Genomic DNA, 19,553 nt, shown 5'->3' with positions numbered 1-19,553 from the left:
AATTAATCGAAAGCTCCAAGCAAAGTTTCGAGTCGAAACTTTCTACACAACACATTATATCGGACTAATCTGATCCTGATAAGGCCTTTGGGTTCAAAGGTCAGAAGCAGTCGCTTTCGTTAAACAGACAGACTGACAGAGTCAGAGTCGAAACATAAGGGTTCCTTTTTACCTTTTTGGTATGGAACCTTAAAAAAGGAGTTCTTGTGCGAATTCTTGTAATTAAGTAGCCAAGCGGACTCCAGGCTCACCAAGTGAGCCGTGGCAAAATGTCGAGAAATATAGATTCAAATAGTATGAAGTATCCGTATCGGTTTCGACTGATCTTCCTTACAATTAGGCTTCAAGTTGCAAGCCCTAATGTAGGTGCGTTCAGTTTAAGACTATTTCGAATTTGCGCTATACATGCTTTACCTAAATAAACGCATCGCTCTTAGGTGTAATATGCTCAGCTCTAAGATTAACGGGTTTAACAAATGAACATCAGAATTAATTGGGGGTGTTCACAGGCGCGCCCGCGATCGATTTACTGTCCCTCGTAATTTGATAACAGCTAATCGCTGGGCGCGACGTCACGGAATGTTTTGGTTTCCGAATGTTTTTCATGAAATAAATATCCAAGGGAAAATAAGTGTTGTATAACTCGACTTATTTAAAAAATTACGGCATATGACACTACCAAAACTTATCTGAATAACGTTAATACTTTCTCAATATCTTCTATTTACTACAATGAAACTAAGGAGAATCTAGCAGCACCACACACGTATAAATGGGTAGGTTCTTGAAGTATACAGACACAATCAAACAAAAAAACATTACTAATTCTCTTTTCTTTGTTCTCTCTCAGTTAGCAGTTAGTATCAAATATAATACCAATTCAATATAAGTGTCATTTAAATGAGTACAGGGAATGGCATCGTGTGGTTAAACTTGAAGCAAAGATAGATATAACTCCGTAATAGATGGATACTTGACTTACTTTGACTTATGGTCCTATATCCCCTAGATGGGGCAGAGGGCATCCACAGTGCTCCGCCATCCCGTTCGGTCTTGAGCTTCGCGCTTCATTTCGCTCCACGTCTTGCCAATGGTCGCCGCCTCTGCGATGATCGTCCGCCGCCAGGATTGCTTAGGGCGACCACGTTTCCGCTTTCCTTGGGGATTCCAGTCTAGGGCTTGCCTCGGGATGTGATCCGGGTCCCTTCGGAGCGTGTGGCCGATCCAGTTCCACTTGCGGCGTTTGATCTGCTGGTCGATCGGAGTCTCACCGCAACGTTCCCACAGATCTACGTTGGATATTCTCTCGGGCCAGTATACACCGAGGATACGGCGAAGACAGCGGTTGATGAAGACTTGGAGCTGACGCGAGATGTTGTTAGTGACCTTCCACGTCTCACATCCGTACAGCAATACGGTTCTCACGTTGGACCGGAATATCTTGAGCTTAACTCTCCTAGTCAGTTTCCGCGATTGCCATACCGGACGGAGCTGTGCGAAGGTTGCTTTCCCCTTGGCGATTCTCGAAGCGATGTCCTCTTCGGTCCCTCCTGTTTCCGACACTACACTACCGAGGTACGTAAACTTGTGGACCTTCTCCACTCCCTCTGTGCCGATGAGCAACGGCAACGAGCTCGTCGCTCCGCACCTCATTTCCTGGGTCTTCCGGATGTTAATCTTTAGTCCCACCTCCAAAGCGTCTCGCCGTAGGTCGTCCAGTTTGGCTTGCATGTCGGCGCGCGTGTGGCTCAATAGGCATAGGTCATCGGCATAGTCCAAATCTTCCAAGACGTTGGACAGTCCCCACTCTATGCCGCGGCGCTTGCTGTTGGTGGTGTTATTCATGATGCCATCGAGGACGACAAGGAAAAGGAGAGGTGAAAGGAGACACCCCTGACGAACACCCGCATGGACCGGTATGTCCTCCGAGACGAGGCCGTCGTGAGTCACCCTACAAGAATACTTCCTGTAGATGGCCTTAATCATGTTCGTGATCTTCTCGGGGACTCCAATTTCACGCAGCCGGTCCCAGATACAGCTCCATCGCAGCGTGTCGAAGGCTTTTTCGAAATCCACAAAGGTCAAGTACATTTCCCTCTGCCATTCTGATGCTTGTTCGAGTATTATGCGCAAGGTGTTGATCTGGTCCGTACACGATCGGTTGGGTCGGAATCCAGCCTGCTCTTTGCGAAGAAGAGGTTCGACGGCCCTCGACAACCTGTCCAGGATGATCTTGCAGAGCACCTTAGAAGGAATCGAGAGCAAAGTGATGCCTCTCCAATTGCCACATTCACTGAGGTCTCCCTTTTTGGGCACGGTGATAAGAAGCCCTTTGTTCCAGTCGTCGGGTAACTCCTCGGCTGACCAGATGTTCCGTAGTAGGGGCGTCAGCGCGTTCGCAGCGGTAGAGACGTCAGCTTTCAGCATTTCCGCTGTGATGAAGTCGACTCCTGGGGCTTTCCCGTTCTTCAGTGATCGGATGGCCTTCACTACTTCCTCTCCTGTAGGGGGAGACACATCAATGTCCAGCCTTTGTGCGGGCGAGCTGGCGGCAGGTGTGTCTGTAATAACGGGGTCGTTCGGGACTCGGAAGATCTCCTCAAAGTGCTCCCGCCAGCGTTGAAGCTGCCCCTCTGATGTCACAATCAACTGGCCTCTCTTGTCCTTCAAGGGCTTCTTCTTCCCCCGGTTCCGGTTCCCGGCCAAGGTCTTCGTTGCCTTGTACATCTCCCTGAGATTGCCGGAGTTGGCAGCGCGTTGGGCGGAATCCGCAACAGTATCAGCCCATACTCGTCGGTCATGACGGGTACTGCGGTAAATTTTTCTGCGTATGTGTCTGTATTGCCGCCTCAGGTCTTCACGCACTACCACGTCGCTGGTTACCAGGAGTTGAAGATGGAGTTGGCGCCTTTCTTCAATGAGGTTCCAGGTTTTCTGTGACATCCAGTCCTCACGTGTATATGTTTTGTGTCCAAGAACGACGGAGCTGATAGATGGATACAGTCTAAGGAAAAAACGTGCCTCGAAAATCAAGAAAATTTGATTCTCGTTCAGAGGGCGCTACTAGTTTTGGCCTACAGTCGTAAAGATGGCGTTGACGGTTTCGTTTGTTATTTAACAATTTTAACGCATAGCAGTGAAAGAACATGGGTCAAAATCATAAAAATAATTAATGCAAATAAAAAAAATCATTTATCGTATTTTTATAAATCTTCATTTTTAGTTTTAAAGTGTGTCGACAGATGGCAGTGAATTTACTGGGGTTACAAAATTTACTATGACAGTACCGCTCTAGTATAAGTTACTCTATGCTTGAAGCAACCTAAATGGGCCAGTTACCGTCACGTTACAGAAAACAGAAAAACAAAAGATATGTAATTGTTTTTTCCTGATGGTAAGGTTGATAAAGGTTGATGAAGCTGTGGCGTCTTCGTCATCGCTATATTTTTTTAAATGATTGGCAACGCAATTGACACCACCAGAATTCCAGCATTCGTAAGTTTTGCCATCGCAGCGATATAAGAAAATAACGTCATATGCAGTCCCCAGTCATGTAATCAAAGCTTTCTTGGAAGAATCTGCATTCCGCATGCATTTTTATTCGGTTAACGTGTCTGCCAGACGGAATGTCGCTTTTTAACATTTCATAATTGAGCTGTGATAACTATTGGCATAACTTGTTAGACAAATATTTTAGGGCTTGCATCAATCTGCCTATATTTTAACACGTGCTATACGATACGTGCCCTTTCCATCGAAAGAAACTTCGCTTTAAATAAGATTCCTATAAAAATACCTACTTATACAAGGACCAGCTACACTAAAAAAATAACAATTCGTCTGTCATCGTAAAAATGTTCGCTAGAATCACGTTAGCCAGTCTGACAGATATACGTACGTAGTACCTATACCAAAGATAGATATAACTCCGTAATAGATGGATACAGTCTAAGGAAAAAACGTGCCTCGAAAATCACGAAAATTTGATTCTCGATCAGAGGGCGCCACTAGTTTTGGCCTACACTCGTATAGAGGGCGTTGACGGTTTCGTTTGTTATTTATAATTTTAACGCATATCAGTGAAAGAACATGGGTCAAAATCATAAAAATAATTAATGCAAATAAAAAAAATCATTTATCCATATTTAAATACATTTTATCGTATTTTTATAAATATTTATTTTTAGTTTTAAAGTGTGTCGACAGATGGCAGTGAATTTACTGGGGTTACAAAATTTACTATGACAGTACCGCTCTAGTATAAGTTACTCTATGCCTATACTAAGTCGCGTTATGTAAGCGAACCAATCTGGAAAACTAAAAAGCACTTCTTTAAACTCTACAAAGAACTGTTTCCTATTTTAACTTCAATAAAACTTATTTCACTCCAATATCAAGCTTTAAATGTGATATATCAATTACGTCAAGTATCTTTAAGGAAGATCAAACAATGCTTTATGAACCGCTCATTTTCATTTAATATCGATAAAAACAATTGAATAGCGTGACAACACTGTTTATCGCGCGACAAACTATTGTTTGAAATCCGATATCGCCGTATCAACTACATTTTTTAATGTTACGCTAGTTGCGGTTGGTCGAGGTTAAATGAATAAATAATCACAAAAGCTGTATGAGTTGGCCTTGTAAAATACAGTTACATTGTTGAAAACTGCTGAAAAACGGTGTTAATTATGTCAAACGTTATCATAATCGAACTCGTTTTATTTTACTGTTTAATTTAGTTTAATCAACTTTCCGGGTGCCTGATTCGAATTAACAATTTGTTATGGTTTTTAAGTGGTTTTGATACGACCTTATAGGGGCTCACTGATTTCCAGTCCGCCGAACGATATCGGCCTACCAATTGTTCGGAACTGTCAAATTTTTGTTCTAACTGTCAGGCTGATAATCGTCCGGCGGACTGACAATCAGTGGGACCCTTAAAGTTCGCTGATCGCGATCGTGATCGTGCGTGAGATGCGCGCCAATCACCAAGACGATCCTCAAGGTCGTGTCAAAACCAGTACAAAACCAAAATGATAGACGATGAATGCTGGGCACGATAGTGTAAAGGGCATACTCTGCAGTCCCCGCCATTGCCAATTATGGCGGTCAGCAAAATATTATCGGCGCGTGTCGATAACTTAGTATAGGTTAGAGCACGCGCTGATTGGATTAAGATAATGTCTGTACCGCCGTAGATTAGAGATGTATAAAACACTTGATTATGATTTAATAAATCAGTCTAAGTCTACCCGTCAACGGTACCTTTTTACTGACCCAACCACGTTCCTCTAAACCAATGATCGCCTGCGACCCGTGAGTTGTCGGTTTTTTGGGCACGCATCAAAGGGAATCGCCGGGTGGTTGCGTTGCACAGGCGATCATGTGAATGATTGCGCGATGATCTTGCAGATGATAGACGTATCGTCAACGATCATCGCCGATAGTGTAGAGGAGGCATCAAATTGTTAATTCTAATAGGGCTCTAGGGTACTGTACTTGCTATTCGGCTAGACAATATAACAACTTGAGAAGATAATAATTATGTTGACGCGTTCATAAGAACTCTACTCCCGCCGTTTCTCCTAATAGGGATGTTTCCTGTATTTAAAATAAATTATTTCACCAGCAGAAATAAAGCACCAGAATTACCGAAAGAACTATAAAGAGTTGGTAACTTGACCGTGACGTCATTGTTCTGTTTTTCATATTTTTCCATATTTTTCCATAGTGGTTATTGGTTAATCGTTTTGACAGTTCGAAAAATGAACTGATTTGACTAGTCAGTCAACTACTCTAGTTATTTCAGAGTTGAGTACCTGCAATCTATCGTAGACAATCAGAATGTGTCATAATAGTATCAACTAACGTCGACAGCCAAAGTTAGGATGAAATCAGTGGCGTAACTAAAGGGGGGGGCAGAAGGGGCAAGTGCCCCGGGCGCCATCCAAGGGGGGGGCGCCAAAATGGGCAAAAGGCAGCAGCAGGGAAACGTTTGTCAGTCGTCAGGGGGCGCAAATTTGATGACTGCCCCGGGCGCCATATCCTCTAGCTACGCCCCTGGATGAAATGGAAACGACTGCTGACAGAAACCTTTAAAAAGCTTCTAAACTTCTTATTAATCACGACCGGCAGAAAAGAAGACAACGAATTGGTCAGAAAAAACTAAACCGAGCCGTCACAAAAAATCGATAAATCGCAGGTTGTTTCGTTTCTTCATTTCACTTTCTATGGTGACATAACACAAACTGCGCTCGTTAAGTAGGTATTGCGTAGATGGGTTTGTTATGGTCTTTAAAAGTTAGGTACTACAATTATGAAACTAAAAAAAAACCGGCCAAGTGCGAGTCGGACTCGCGCAAGAAGAGTTCCGTACCATTACGCAAAAAACGGCAAAAAAATCACGTTTGTTGTATGGGAGCCCCACTTAAATATTAATTTTATTTTGTTTTTAGTAATTGTTGTTATTTTTGCGTTAACACAAAAGTTCACGAGACCTCTTTGATATTGGCCATTTTGCCGACACGAAACGGAGACAACACGAATATACGCGAGACAATACGAACATAGACGAATACTCACTCTACACACTCGTATTCGGCAAGCCTCGTGTAGTTTTGTCGAGTGTGGAGCGGGCTTAATGGATCTAGACAAACATTGAAACGATTGGATCGTTTCAATATTTTTCTTCTGGAGGAAAACGTTGCTTTCAACGTTGCGTTAGGATGTCCAATCCGTTGATTGAACATCCTTCTGGATGTAACCGCGGCAAACGCTAAGATGGGTCATTCTCAAAAAATAAGTGCGGGTTGCAAAAAAAGTCGTGGCAATTAGACGCAACCGCAGACTTATTCTCAGAGAATGACCCAGATAAGGTCGTAACAGCCTATGTAACACAGTTACAAAAATGGATTGAATTACTGAGAAACACACTCCTATTATAATTCCAAGCCAAGTGCCAAATCTACGAACTGGTAATTCGACAATGAATCCCAATGGCCAATTGAGATTCCCAACGCTAAATTGGCACTGGAATCTGATGATTCAAAAATGTCTTTCTAGAAATAGGCGTAGGTGCCTCCCTACTAAACAGATATCCATTTTTTACCGACTTCATAAACAGAAGGAGGTTTTCAATTTGTCAGAATCTTTTTTTTATAGTACCTAGATAAAAAACCGGGCAAGTGCCAGTCGGACTCGCCCACCGACGGTTCCGGTTCCGTACAAATTTTACGTATTTTTTTTATTGGGATGTTTAAGTTGATCTCAGTTCATCATACCGCGTTCCGACCGGACAAACGTTTTACCTAGTTAAAATTGCAAAAGTGTAGCGATATAATAAAATATTCGATCAAGTGAACCGACTTGACCGAGTACTAGTAGATATGACTCATATACCTATACTTGTATGTTCATATTCTTTCCCACTTTACCTACATATTTTATTTGTTTAATGTCCTAGTTATATAGTCAAAGGTTGCGTGACCTTTTACTTGGCCTTGAAATAATCAAGTCAAGGTCACAGTAGGACCTTTATAACCCGGTCGCCTTTGCAAATAATACCTTTGTAGAGTAAGTAATATCTATAAAGGGTGTAGTAACTTTGCCTAAACCATTAAGTGTCACGAAGGAAATAGATTTATCATAATATTATTTTGAGTTATCGTTAAACGGTCCCTGGAAAAGTAGATTTATTCTTTTCAAAACAGAATTTTATCTGGGATGGAATACTGAGAAATACCGTTTCTGAACCGATTAGGAAATATGTACTTGTGCTAATATTGAGACCTGAACAAGCGGAATACTAAACAATTAAACCACATGTCAAAAACTGGAATCTTGATCGTTATAATTTAAGAAGCGTTGTAAGGGTTTCAAGACACCAGAGCCACACAAACTTTGCTGCCCACCGCGAGGAAATTACTAGCTGTAAAACATTACAAATCTTATCAAAATTCAAGCTGTAAGTAGTACAAAAAATATCGCATCCACATCGCATCAATCTTCCCAGCTAATTGAAGAATCAATTCAATATTATCATCACATTACTTCGCAGATTTAAAGATCATCTAAACAAAAGTACCTATTTCATTGTCGATACCACGTAGTACACATAATTACATGTACAATATACATAATAATAATTCAGCCTTTATACGTCCCACTGCTGGGCACAGGTCACCTCTCATGCGCAAGAGGGTTTGGGCTATAGTCCTCACGCTGACCCAGCGGGTTGGGGACTACGGGACTACACAAGTACACATGACACTACACCTTTGATTTTTTTAGCAGATGTATGCAGCCTATGCAGTATGCAGGCTTCCTCACGATGTGAACTGAAACGCTAGTAGTAAATATCAAATGATATTCATAAGTACATTAAGTTCCGAAAAACCACTACCGAATCCACCGATGATACCACAATACCACGTAGTACCTACCTACTACACATTCATTATATATTATCTTCGTATGACAAGTGGACAACTACTTGGTTACAAGTATTCACACGGGAGACATAATACTTCGCTGTTTTAAATATAGACGTTACGAGTCAATGGCGTTTTTATTTTACAAGTTTTACGGGCCCATGTTAAGAGGCGCGCTGGACTGTTAATCGGCGGAGGTGGTAATATGATGTGTCATTGGCTTACTAATACAGTAGCGGGGCGTTAAACATGTCTGTTCGCCAACCTAGAGCTAATTTGGTTTAATTTTTGTTTAAAATAATGCCTTCAACTGTATTAAAATAGGCAATCCCGTGGTGGGATTCGAGTTCTGTGGGCTATAATACACTGCGTGCTGCTAAAAATAGGTATCTTAGAAAAAATATACCTATATGCAGAATAATACGAAAATAACGGGATGTATTATGGATACACTATGGTTTTAGTGCATGTTAATTTTGGTCATTTGCTACGTTCGATAGTCTGGCTGGTAGACTCATTACTTGACAAAATACATTTTACTCACGAAAACCGAAATAAAGAGTGCTAAGAAATACAATAAAAGGTAGTAACAAATGGCAGAAAAACAAAAGTTGAAGACATTTGTTTCGCCAATGTCGTTAAGTTTCAGGAACTGAAAAGACAAAAATTAGAACTACTGGCTATTAAAACGAAAGTGTTAAGTGCTGTCCCCTATCGGCCACCTTTAGTACTACTACATACGTGAACTGCACTAAAATGTAGGTGTTGCTGAGATCAATCAGAACGACCTCCAGCAAGCTAGTTTAGTTCAGTAGTCTGTAGTTATCGAAGTATACAGTAGGTGGCACTAAGAACATAGGCACAGACTGGGATGGGTATTGACTGACTTCTAAAAAGAATCGCAGGTTTTATTTCAAAAGTAGCCAAGTTCCTATCATTTCACTGGAATACTTGTATTCCCAAATCATGAATCTTGTAGCAGATTCCCTAAACATCGCTGGAAGAAATCTTTATGGTGTGAAACAAAGGCTTTTTCAGTGCGTCTTACGTCTCTACAATCTAATATAATGTTCGAATTTAAATTGTTGTGAGACATACTAACATTAAATCAATTTACGGTTTAGACCCACTTGTTTTAGTCACTCAATACACGGTCGTCGTGAACGCTGCTCGCACTATTATTGCTTGAGAAAGGTGACCTAGGCTAGGAGGCTCTCCGAAACATGTCCGCGAGTGACTAAAACAAGTGAGTCTAAACCGTAAAATGATTTAATGCTAATACCTAATAATGTTTCAGAAGAGTGTAATTTCTCTATCGCTAGTGGATTAAAACACTACGTTAGTTAAACGTTCAAGTTAATAAACAAGACCAAGTGCGGGTGGTTCGAAAAACTCGCGCGCCTAGAAGATGTTGATGTCAACTTTAGCCAGTCTTCTCCGAGACCACGGGGACAACGCCGTCCTCGAAACGAGGTAAATGTAAAACTTATTTTTTAATACAGTTGCTCAAAAAGTGCTACTTTTCGTGGCTGTTTAGCGTGCGGAAAGTTGGTTTTCGCGAACTAGTGCATTTACTTTTCCAATTTTTTTAAATTTTTACTTGTTCCAATTCATGACTACTTATTGATGAGTGTTAATATTAGTTTCCTTTAAACGTCGTAATCAACATAAAAACCTACTGTTAATGTAAGAATACGAAAAATATGCATATTTCATATTAAATTACTTACCTCTTCATCATTATAAGTATTATAACACGTTTATTTTTTAATGTTGAAAAACCGTTCTTAATAAGTTGTCTGAATGGAACGGAACGCCTGTCATATTTTTTTTTTTTTTAAAGAAGAGGCGTATTTTCAATGTTCCAAAGGCAACATTCGATATTGTTTTTATAAATATACGATACACAAATAATCGTAAATAATGATATTTAGGTAATAATAGTACAATGTTTTCATATTTACAATTGTTTCTGTCTTATAGAACATGCATTTGAAAAAAAAAACTCATTGAAGTGGGTTCAATAAAGATCTATTCTACACCTCTTCATAATGTCAATGTCAATGATATCATAGAATTAATAATATAAAAGTTTCGAATTCCATTCCTTGCTTGTTGCTTTTCCTATTTTTTCGCAACTGTATTAAAAAACGTCGTTCGATACACGTGCGGAAATGTCATTCTTCACTCGTCCCGAGTCTTGCCACTCGCCTACGGCTCGTGGCAAGATATCTCGGTACTCGTGGGGTAATGACATACTTTCTGCACTAGCATCGAAATGTACTATTACGCGATTAAGTCCCGTCGTTGTGAATAATAATGAGTAAAAATCGTGAAAGTTTAAATCAGTGGATGAAAACACTGTTGGTACTTACTTGAAATACTCACAAAGACGCCAAAAACTTCATCACCACAAACACAGGGTTGTTCCCTTGCGTACTCTTTCGACGGTGTCTGGATTATGGGTCAAAATTCTGTTCGTTGTCTTGTTTTTTGTCCCCCCAAAAAATGTGACGGAGTGGGGCTTTTTGCATGGGGTGAAATTTAGTTTTTAATTTTTCTCAAGAGAATTATAATATACAGCTAGAAAGACATCCACATAGCATTCAACTTGTTTTTCTTATTTCATAAAAGACAAAAATAGAAGCGTGACAAAGTGGTCAGAAACAAGACAACGAAAAGAATTTTGACCCCTATAACCGCGAAAATCGAAGTTCTCAAATTGGGGGCATCTTTCTCTGTCACTCTAATTACGCCTTCATTGGAGCGAATTGCGGTTTTCGCGGTAGGCTCTCTGAATCTTGATTAGAGTGCCCACAACTTCCCACCCTACAATTACTGTAACCAAGATAAAGGTCACTGTTAATCTCCACTCTCCACTAACTTGCAACACAGACGCGACCAGCGCCGTCATAGCCACCTCAACTGGTGTTTAGCGTACCTACTCATGAAGTGGATTCCTACAGCCCTGCTGGAAATATAACGCTTACAGCTTTACACGTACGTAGGGCTTCTGAGCCAACATGAGGATGCCTTTGCCGCTGTTCGCATGTGGCTTTATTCAGTGTTTAATGTATCTCCAGTACGACCTTCCATGTTTGTGAATAGTGCACTTTCATTCGACGCTACATTTGCGAGTAAGATGCTATACTGTTCGTAAATATAGACACTAACTTGTAATTAGTAACAAACGCCACTTAAACCCTTAATCATGACAGAGGCTTATTTAGAATGATAGTGTTCAGAACTTTCGAATCTAAAGTTGTACTAACCTGTAATACAGACGCGACCAGCGCCGTCATAGCCACCAGCATCAACTGCTGTCTAGCGTACTCATGAAGTGGGTTCCCGCAGCCCTGCTGGAATATAGCGCTGTGGTCAGACACGTAGGGCTTCTGAGCCAGCGTGTCGAGGATACCCTTGCCTGTGCAGGATACAGGGATGTTGTTGGTGTGGAGAAAGTCTCCCGGGCCCGTGACGCCGCAGCACTGCATCTGAAATGGGAGAATAGTTTTGTCATTTACTGGAAATTTTGAAAGTCCAAGGAACTGAACTGATCGACTTATTTTAGTGTTTTCAGAATCAGAATCAGAATCAGAATGCATTTATTCGTTATAACATAGGTACATTGTATTGGTCTTATAGTTAGAGCATATTGCGAACGCTATGTTTTGCCGCTAGGCGTACGAATTTGTTTACCTATATAAACTAAGTTAAACATGCGCTAGTCTAAGGTATTCATGCTTCAATAATCAAATCAATTACAAAAATAATAAATAAGAACAGAAAGATAATTCACAATAATAATAAAATTTAAAACAATAAATATTAAAGAATGTCAACAATGAAAATTTCAAAGAAAACTACAAAAGAATTACAAAAATAGAAAAACGAGCTATAAATTATTATCATTCAAGAACTGCTGTACGCTATAGTAACATTTCTTGATTAGCAGTGATTTTAAAGTCTTCTTAAAATGTACAATATTTAATTCTTTTATAGTGTTCGGAATTTTATTATATATTTGAGGTGCCATTCCTAGCACACTTTTGCGCATCATGGCTGTTTTACATACTTTGTGGCATAAATCATTTTTATATTGAGATCGTACAGGGAGCTTTCGTGTGTCAGAAATTTTATCAAAAAGTTTTGTGGTTTGTATGGTCTGTTTTTTTATTCCGTAGACTAAAATAACGTTTTATGTGTATGAGATGACATTTCTTAGTAAATAAAATGTCATTTTAGTCTACGAAATAAAAAAACAGAATATAGTTGGACATTCGTGATAATTTTTTTTTTCTAATAGGTAAGAGGATTTGTAAATCTACGATTGCAATGATAATTTATAAATTGTCAGTAGCCTTATTAAAACTCGAACGGAAACTCCAAGAATCGCACTTATATTATATTAAAGTACTTCGAGACTTCGACAATAGGAATGTTGACTGTTTTTTAGAACTGTTTTCATTTTATAGATAGTCACGTAATTATTGCAAAAAAAATTAATTTTTATTCACTATTTTTTTTTTTTAAATCGACGTTAATTAGTTTAGTGTTTAAATTTCGCGCAAAAACGCTCCAAGCTGTCACGTGATCTGGATGACGTAACGATGTGATAAACAAACGACTGTCGGTGCCAGAGGACCACCAGGTTTGACCATAGGATACCATGTTGGCCTTGATCTCCAGATCTACGCCATTGCAAACCACCTTGGCCCACACGAAACAGGCAAACTCGAACACCAGGATCAGTATACAACTTACATCTTTATGCAGTTTGTCCCACCGCAGCAAGTCATACGAGCTGTCCTTATTTTCCAAGGTGTACTGCAGATAGGACGCCATATTGGTCTTGATCTCCAGGTCCACGCCGTCCCAAACAACCATGGCCCACACGAAGCAGGCAAACTCGATCACCACCACTAGGATTAACAGGATACCGGTCTGGAATTAAATAAATGTGCATTATTTATGGTTAGGTGTTAGGTATTTAAAAAAAATGTGTACCATATACTTTCTTTCGAAAAACTTACATCTTGGATTGTTTCGACTCAAAATCACGCCGACAATTGATTTAAAAAACCGGCCAAGTGCGAGTCGGACTCGCGCACAAAGGGTTCCGTACCATTACGGAAAAAAACAGCAAAAAAATCACGTTTGTTGTATGGGAGCCCCATTTAAATATTTATATTATTCTGTTTTTAGTATTTGTTGTTATAGCGGCAACAGAAATACATCATCTGTGAAAATTTCAACTGTCTAGTCATCACGGTTCATGAGATACAGCCTGGTGACAGACAGACAGACGGACAGACGGACAGACGGACGGACAGACGGACAGCGGAGTCTTAGTAATAGGGTCCCGTTTTTACCCTTTGTGTACGGAACCCTAAAAAAATGGCCGAAAAATAGTCCTCGTGATTTATTTAGTTAATAGATTTATTCAAAAGCTAATAGATTTAAAAAAGTTGTACTTTTCATTCTGAAAACGCCCTAATACCTGTTCTGTATAAGGTGGGGTGGCATTCCACCAGAATATTCCTTACGAAATGCTTTTGCCTTGTATACAATCAAATCCGTAAAGGTCGAGAATATACTGCCAATTTGTTAGCAAAGTCATGAAATATTACCAGACCCAATAAAAGATATAATACTCAATGCATCCTTGGTCAAGAGTCGAGATTCAATTTTGCGTGCATTAAAGTGGTATAGACACGAATCTACATATATCGCACTTGTATCAAATAAGATTGAATAGATCTCCTATTGCCTTCTTAATATGATCTAGTTTGCTTTGAAGCATGAACGTTTGTTTGGTTCGTAGGTACCTATAACAAGTGTGCGTCTATTTATTTGATACCTGTTATTTCAACGTCATAGGTAAGATTTCGATGTCTTTATATAAGTCTTTTGTTATGCCATCACTTAAAGTAAAGAAACTGTGTGAAAATACGCACAATGGTGACATGAATTTGATGCATAGACGTAGCCGTTCTCCAACCAATCCAGGCTATGGAGCATGTGATGATGGCCATCATCAGAAGCAGGATTGCAGGGTATTCCACATTCACCCCTATGAAATGCCGGTAAATGAAGAGACGATATAAAAGCCAGCCGCTCACTCCAAACAATACTACTGCTGACATCTGTGAAAAAACGAAGACATTATTTAGTTACTTGTGAACATTAACCGACCGATTTCTAAAGTCGACATACGCGACAAGTTTTCCAGTTCTAGATTCCTGTTTACTATGACTACTAGCGCTACTAAAGTTCGTCATGTATCATGCCTAAATTAATCCGATTCAATTAATTGGAAGGAAGAAGTTTAGCGAGCTAATTCTTCAAAGTAATGACTGAAAAAAGTGTGTCATAGCAATTGATCTCACAATTAATCACTAAACCTTATCATAGTTTACATTATTCCACTGAATTAACAAAAGTTATAACTGTAAACATTGGTTTTGCCAAGCTGTTGTTATGACTACGTAGCGAACTACTTATAACGGGAACGGACTTTCCCCGTTTTTCAGTGAAAAACTTATAAATAAAACTCACTGCGAATAGTACGTTGAAGATAAGCACTAAGTACTTCCAACAGTTTGCTGAGATGGCCATTGTACTGTAAACAAATGCCCTTCACATGTCAAGTAATGTTTGAAAGTGGACTCATAACAAAGAGCCCGGTCGTTCCACCTCACGGATTTGTTTGTGTTCTGTCACTGCGTGCGCGCCCACGGAACGAGCGCCGACTGTGCCGAGTGATGCAACTGAGCCGCACTTCAGAATAAACCATTCGACATTTATCTTGATGAACAATGGTCTTATCGCAATTACTAAAATCCAATGCGTATGGACATATTGTCGACAAAGTTCTGAGGAAACAAGTTATTCATCAAAATATCGCTTATCAGACATCAAATGATAACGATGTATACAGGTGTTCTTGAACGGTTGATCTAACCTAATTCCTGTAGGAGATAACTAAAGTTTAGTTTGAAATGTAGAGTGCAGGCGAGTTATTCTTGGCCCTGCGACATGATACATTTTCTATTTCCGTGGGACCGTTGGCGGTTTACTCTCGCTACGTCAGCTACGTACCACAAGTAAATGACTTAGAAATTATACACGACGAACCCATCATGAATAATCCATTAAACATGGAATATTCTGGATAGAGGCCTGAAGGAGACTCATGTTTTAAACATCATATATTATCACATGGTTATCACACATTTATTGTTACTTTACAATAATAGTTTACACGAAAATCGTGTAAGCGCTATGTTTTTTTGCTGACTGTACATTAATTCGTGGACTGTACCGAGGTACATACACATACTTAGTTCTCGTAAATGGTACAGCATTGTCAATAATAGGTACGGTAAATAAGATAATAACATTAATCATATATCGTAAACTCTAATCATTCATATAAATCACAAAAACACAAATCTTTGACTAAAGCATCGGGCATGGTTTGCATTCGGAGTTTCCCAATCAAATCATCCATCTCTTCCTTAAGATCGGGACTGATAGGCCCTGCTTGATTTGCCGTACGGATCATAGCCCTCGCCTTATCAGTGAGTTGTTCTTGCATCGCCAGAATAGCCAAAAATGCCCAGCCATTTGCAAGCATTGGCTCCAAATCGACAGCGGCAGCGGCCCAACGTTCAGCCCGGTATCGATCTCCCATTTGAGCGTATATACGCCCAATCAGGAGAGCTGAATGGCCTCCTGGAGCTATCTTATAGCAGCGAGCTGCTCTCTGCAATGCTGCGCTAGGGTTAGTGTGAAAAGTTCCCCAAGCCGCTTGCAAAAGTAAAACTGGACATTGCTGCGCTCCTGCTCGATCCGCTTTCAGATATGACGCCTCGCAGTCCCCATCCCAACCGTTAATACACGCTAAGCAACTAGTCTGCATCTGTGAGAGAATAGCACATGGACCAAATCTACTGATAGCTTTCAGTGTCATTTCTAACGCCGCGTCATATCTTCGTCTAAGGAGAAGAGACGCGGCACGAATATAATACACATCGATGCTAACTTTACTGTTAAAATTATTATGCGCTCCTCTGTTAAGGCATCCCTCCTCCACGCATTGCAGCAATCTCTCAGTAAAATGATAGCATTTTAAACAGAGGAAGAATGCTGCCGAAATTAAAAATGGGTCTGTGACTGCTATTACAGTTGGAATCCAAAATATTTGCTCTTCTCCAGTTGTTTGCACCCAACGCTCGTAAAACTTTTTCCATTCCCGGGGTAGCACAAACGCTTTTCTCATATACTTTGCAGCTACGAATGCTGCATATTGATCGCCGATATAATGATACAATGTGTGGACAGCTGCCCAAGATATTGCATTAGAAATTCCGTCAGACTTGTCACCCTTTACAGCTATTCGTAAAGCAGCACTTGCAGTTTCATTTGCTTCTGGGCCTTTGTCGAATTCTTGTGCTCCAAATAACCACAATAAATATTTGTTCTTGACCTGAATAGTTAGTGCTCGTAAATAGTAATTTCTAGCCTCTGAATCGTTTCTTGCTTCAAGGCATACTAGAGCTTTAGACAAAAGGGATCTGGGATGACTTTTTGTAGCTGCTACTAAGGTTTCAACGTAATGATTAGCCAATCTCGTGTCTCCAGCTAATCGACATCTTGATGCAGTAAAGGGCGCAGGCGGTCGAGGTGGAGGGGGTCGCGGCTCGAATGAAGCTGTTACAGCGCGCCTGGCCGCGGCGTGCTGGCTCGTTACTGTATCTTGCCATTCGAGAGTCGTACAATCACCTGGTGGAAACTGCCTTATCATCATACGCACACGCATCATTAGTCGGCTCGCCGCTGTACGCTTTATGCTTTGACCCATACGCACAGTGCCTCGAGTCGCCAAGACTCCTAACTCTCTGTGAACCGCTAATGCTCCACAATCTTTCCTTATTTTTCGAGCATCTAATGACGGATCTTCTGAAGGCGCTTCCGATGGGAAAGTATTAATTGGAGTTGGCGGTCCCTCACCAGGTAACAACTCTAGGCCTAAGGTGTTGAAAAACCATGACAGTTTCGTCTTTGGCACGAGTGGTTCCATTAAATCGAATCTGAGAATAATGTAGGCGCAGTGGCCGTATTCATCTCTTAGAACAGGATCCGCGTCTCGAGCACTGGTAGCCTTAGCGCTAGTAGGTGGTAATTCCAACAGTGGCCCACATTTTGGTAAATCATTTTCGTTATATAACAATAACCTTGTGCTGGTCGTAACTCCAAATTGTGCGCCTTCCAACAACACGTTTGCAGAAATGAATGCCATATATCGACCACGCAATTCTGGTTTTCCAAGCTTTGGCACTCCAGCCAATTCAATAAAGAGAGGGGATGAAACTCTAGTTCGCAATAGTAATGGATCTACTAGGACTCGCTGCATGGAATTCCAGTACACTGATCTACATTCTGGAGTGTTTTGGACTTCCAAATCCGACGGTATAAATACATCATCATGTGGCACATTGAATTGTGTATTAGCTGCATATCCAGCTTGGCTGGCTGTTGCCCACACAGATTTCGTGGCAGAACGAGAGCTTAAGGACTTGCCGAAATTTACAGCTGCTATTTCAAGAACTTCATCGAGAGCAACGGCTCCCAAGAAAACTGTTCCATCTTTAAATGAAGGTAAGCAATGTGCAGAAACTAATGTCAAAAGAAGAGTGCTTTTATAAAATTTTGGGTCAGCCTCTGAATCTACCGTTACTTCAACTGATAATCCTGTATCTTCACCGGTATTTATTAATACTAGAGGCAAGGTTACACATATTTGGTCTGCCCCAAGTACCAAAGGAAATAAGTCTACCGTTCCTCCGGCGCGATTATCTCCGTGTAACAAAGGATCTGGATCTTTAGCTCCCTTACCTCCAGACACTCGGAGCAAACATATTAATGGTTGACTTGCAACTAACTGCTGAATTTCAGGTTCCTGAATGTTTATCGGTAAAGGAGTCGTTTCTAGTGACAAATCAGCGTGCCATTTACATTCAAGCAGTATAAATCCATTGAATAATACCATAAAAATATATTCCCCAGCACCCAGAGGTGTACCCTCGAGAATAACAGAACACCTTAGTACTTCATGAGATAACAAAGTAACTGAAGAGGGAGCTGCGGAGCTAGATTTCGATCGTAATGGCATTTTTAACAAATGCAGTGGTTCCAAATCGCAAGTTTAGCAAATTATTTCATTTCATTATCAATAAAACTGAACATTCACCAAAAGTACAGTTTTCATTTATTGAAGTTGTCAAGTTTAGATATATAGCTGCCAATATATGTAGAAATAAAGCATAGCTTGCAAATAGGTTTGTTATATATAATAGTTGGTCAAGCAAATCTTGTCAGTAGAAAAAGGCGCGAAATTCAAATTTTCTATGGCAGAATAACCCTTCGCGCCTAAATTTTTTAAATTTACCGCCTTTTTCTACTGACAAGATTTGCTTGACCAACTCTAACTGTATACCTGTCATACCTACCTACTTACTTACTGTGGAGTGTAGAAGTAAATTACTTACGTTCACAGGCCTGATGCTGGCACAACACTTCGCCTTATATGACAAATATTCGTGTTGCATCCCTTTTGTTTTGTATGTCAAAGGAAAGAGATGCAAATGAATTGTGGTGCTGGCACGACACTCTTTGATAGAGAAAGATAGTCTTATTACGATTCCTACAGGAGGAAAGAGAAAATAGTGCCAAGCTTTGTCCTTATCATCGACCCGGTGCCATCATAGGTAGGAGGCGATGGCGAAATAATGAAATTTATAAGAGTGAAAGAGAAAAAAAATCCTATGCCGCCCAAATATATGAATATTCTTTCTCTTACCCCCGGTCGCTCGGTGGCGCGTCTAGCGCGTCTACGGCGTCTATTAGACCTGTACCAATAACTTCTGAGGTTATAAGAATATTAATGTTGCTTATTTTTTATATATAGTTTCCAGACCATATACTAAACCTAAAAATAATATTTTGTGTCATCCTAGGTATTTGCTTAGGTAGAAATTTAGGTATTTCTTTTTTCAATCAGCATTCTGTAAAAAAAATATTCGAGACGAAATTCTTTGTTTCCCTGTAAAGGCA

General features: G+C 40.3%; 2 protein-coding genes across 2 annotated transcripts in view; both read right to left on the bottom strand.

Annotated features, from left to right (window-relative positions):
* Positions 1-15,347, bottom strand: part of LOC134742569 (23 kDa integral membrane protein-like) — a 37,771-nt gene extending 22,424 nt beyond the window's left edge. Inside the window, exons 1-4 of the mRNA XM_063675782.1 lie at positions 14,994-15,347; positions 14,393-14,581; positions 13,200-13,379; positions 11,708-11,929 (exon numbers count right to left, since the gene is read on the bottom strand). Of these exons, the coding sequence (XP_063531852.1) occupies positions 11,708-11,929; positions 13,200-13,379; positions 14,393-14,581; positions 14,994-15,053 (651 nt within the window). The 5' untranslated portion in view covers positions 15,054-15,347. The remainder of the gene's footprint in view (positions 1-11,707; positions 11,930-13,199; positions 13,380-14,392; positions 14,582-14,993) is intronic.
* A 474-nt stretch (positions 15,348-15,821) lies between these two features.
* LOC134742336 (uncharacterized) lies at positions 15,822-18,612 on the bottom strand. The gene has a single exon (XM_063675386.1). It carries the CDS (start codon positions 18,610-18,612, stop codon positions 15,862-15,864), a length of 2,751 nt encoding a protein of 916 aa, XP_063531456.1. The 3' UTR covers positions 15,822-15,861.
* Between the last annotated feature and the right edge of the window lie 941 nt (positions 18,613-19,553).

The sequence above is a fragment of the Cydia strobilella genome, chromosome 6 (genome assembly GCF_947568885.1).
Source record: "Cydia strobilella chromosome 6, ilCydStro3.1, whole genome shotgun sequence".
NCBI lineage: Eukaryota > Metazoa > Arthropoda > Insecta > Lepidoptera > Tortricidae > Cydia > Cydia strobilella.
Note: the sequence above shows the minus strand (reverse complement) of the source record. Positions and strands in the feature narration are given on the sequence as shown.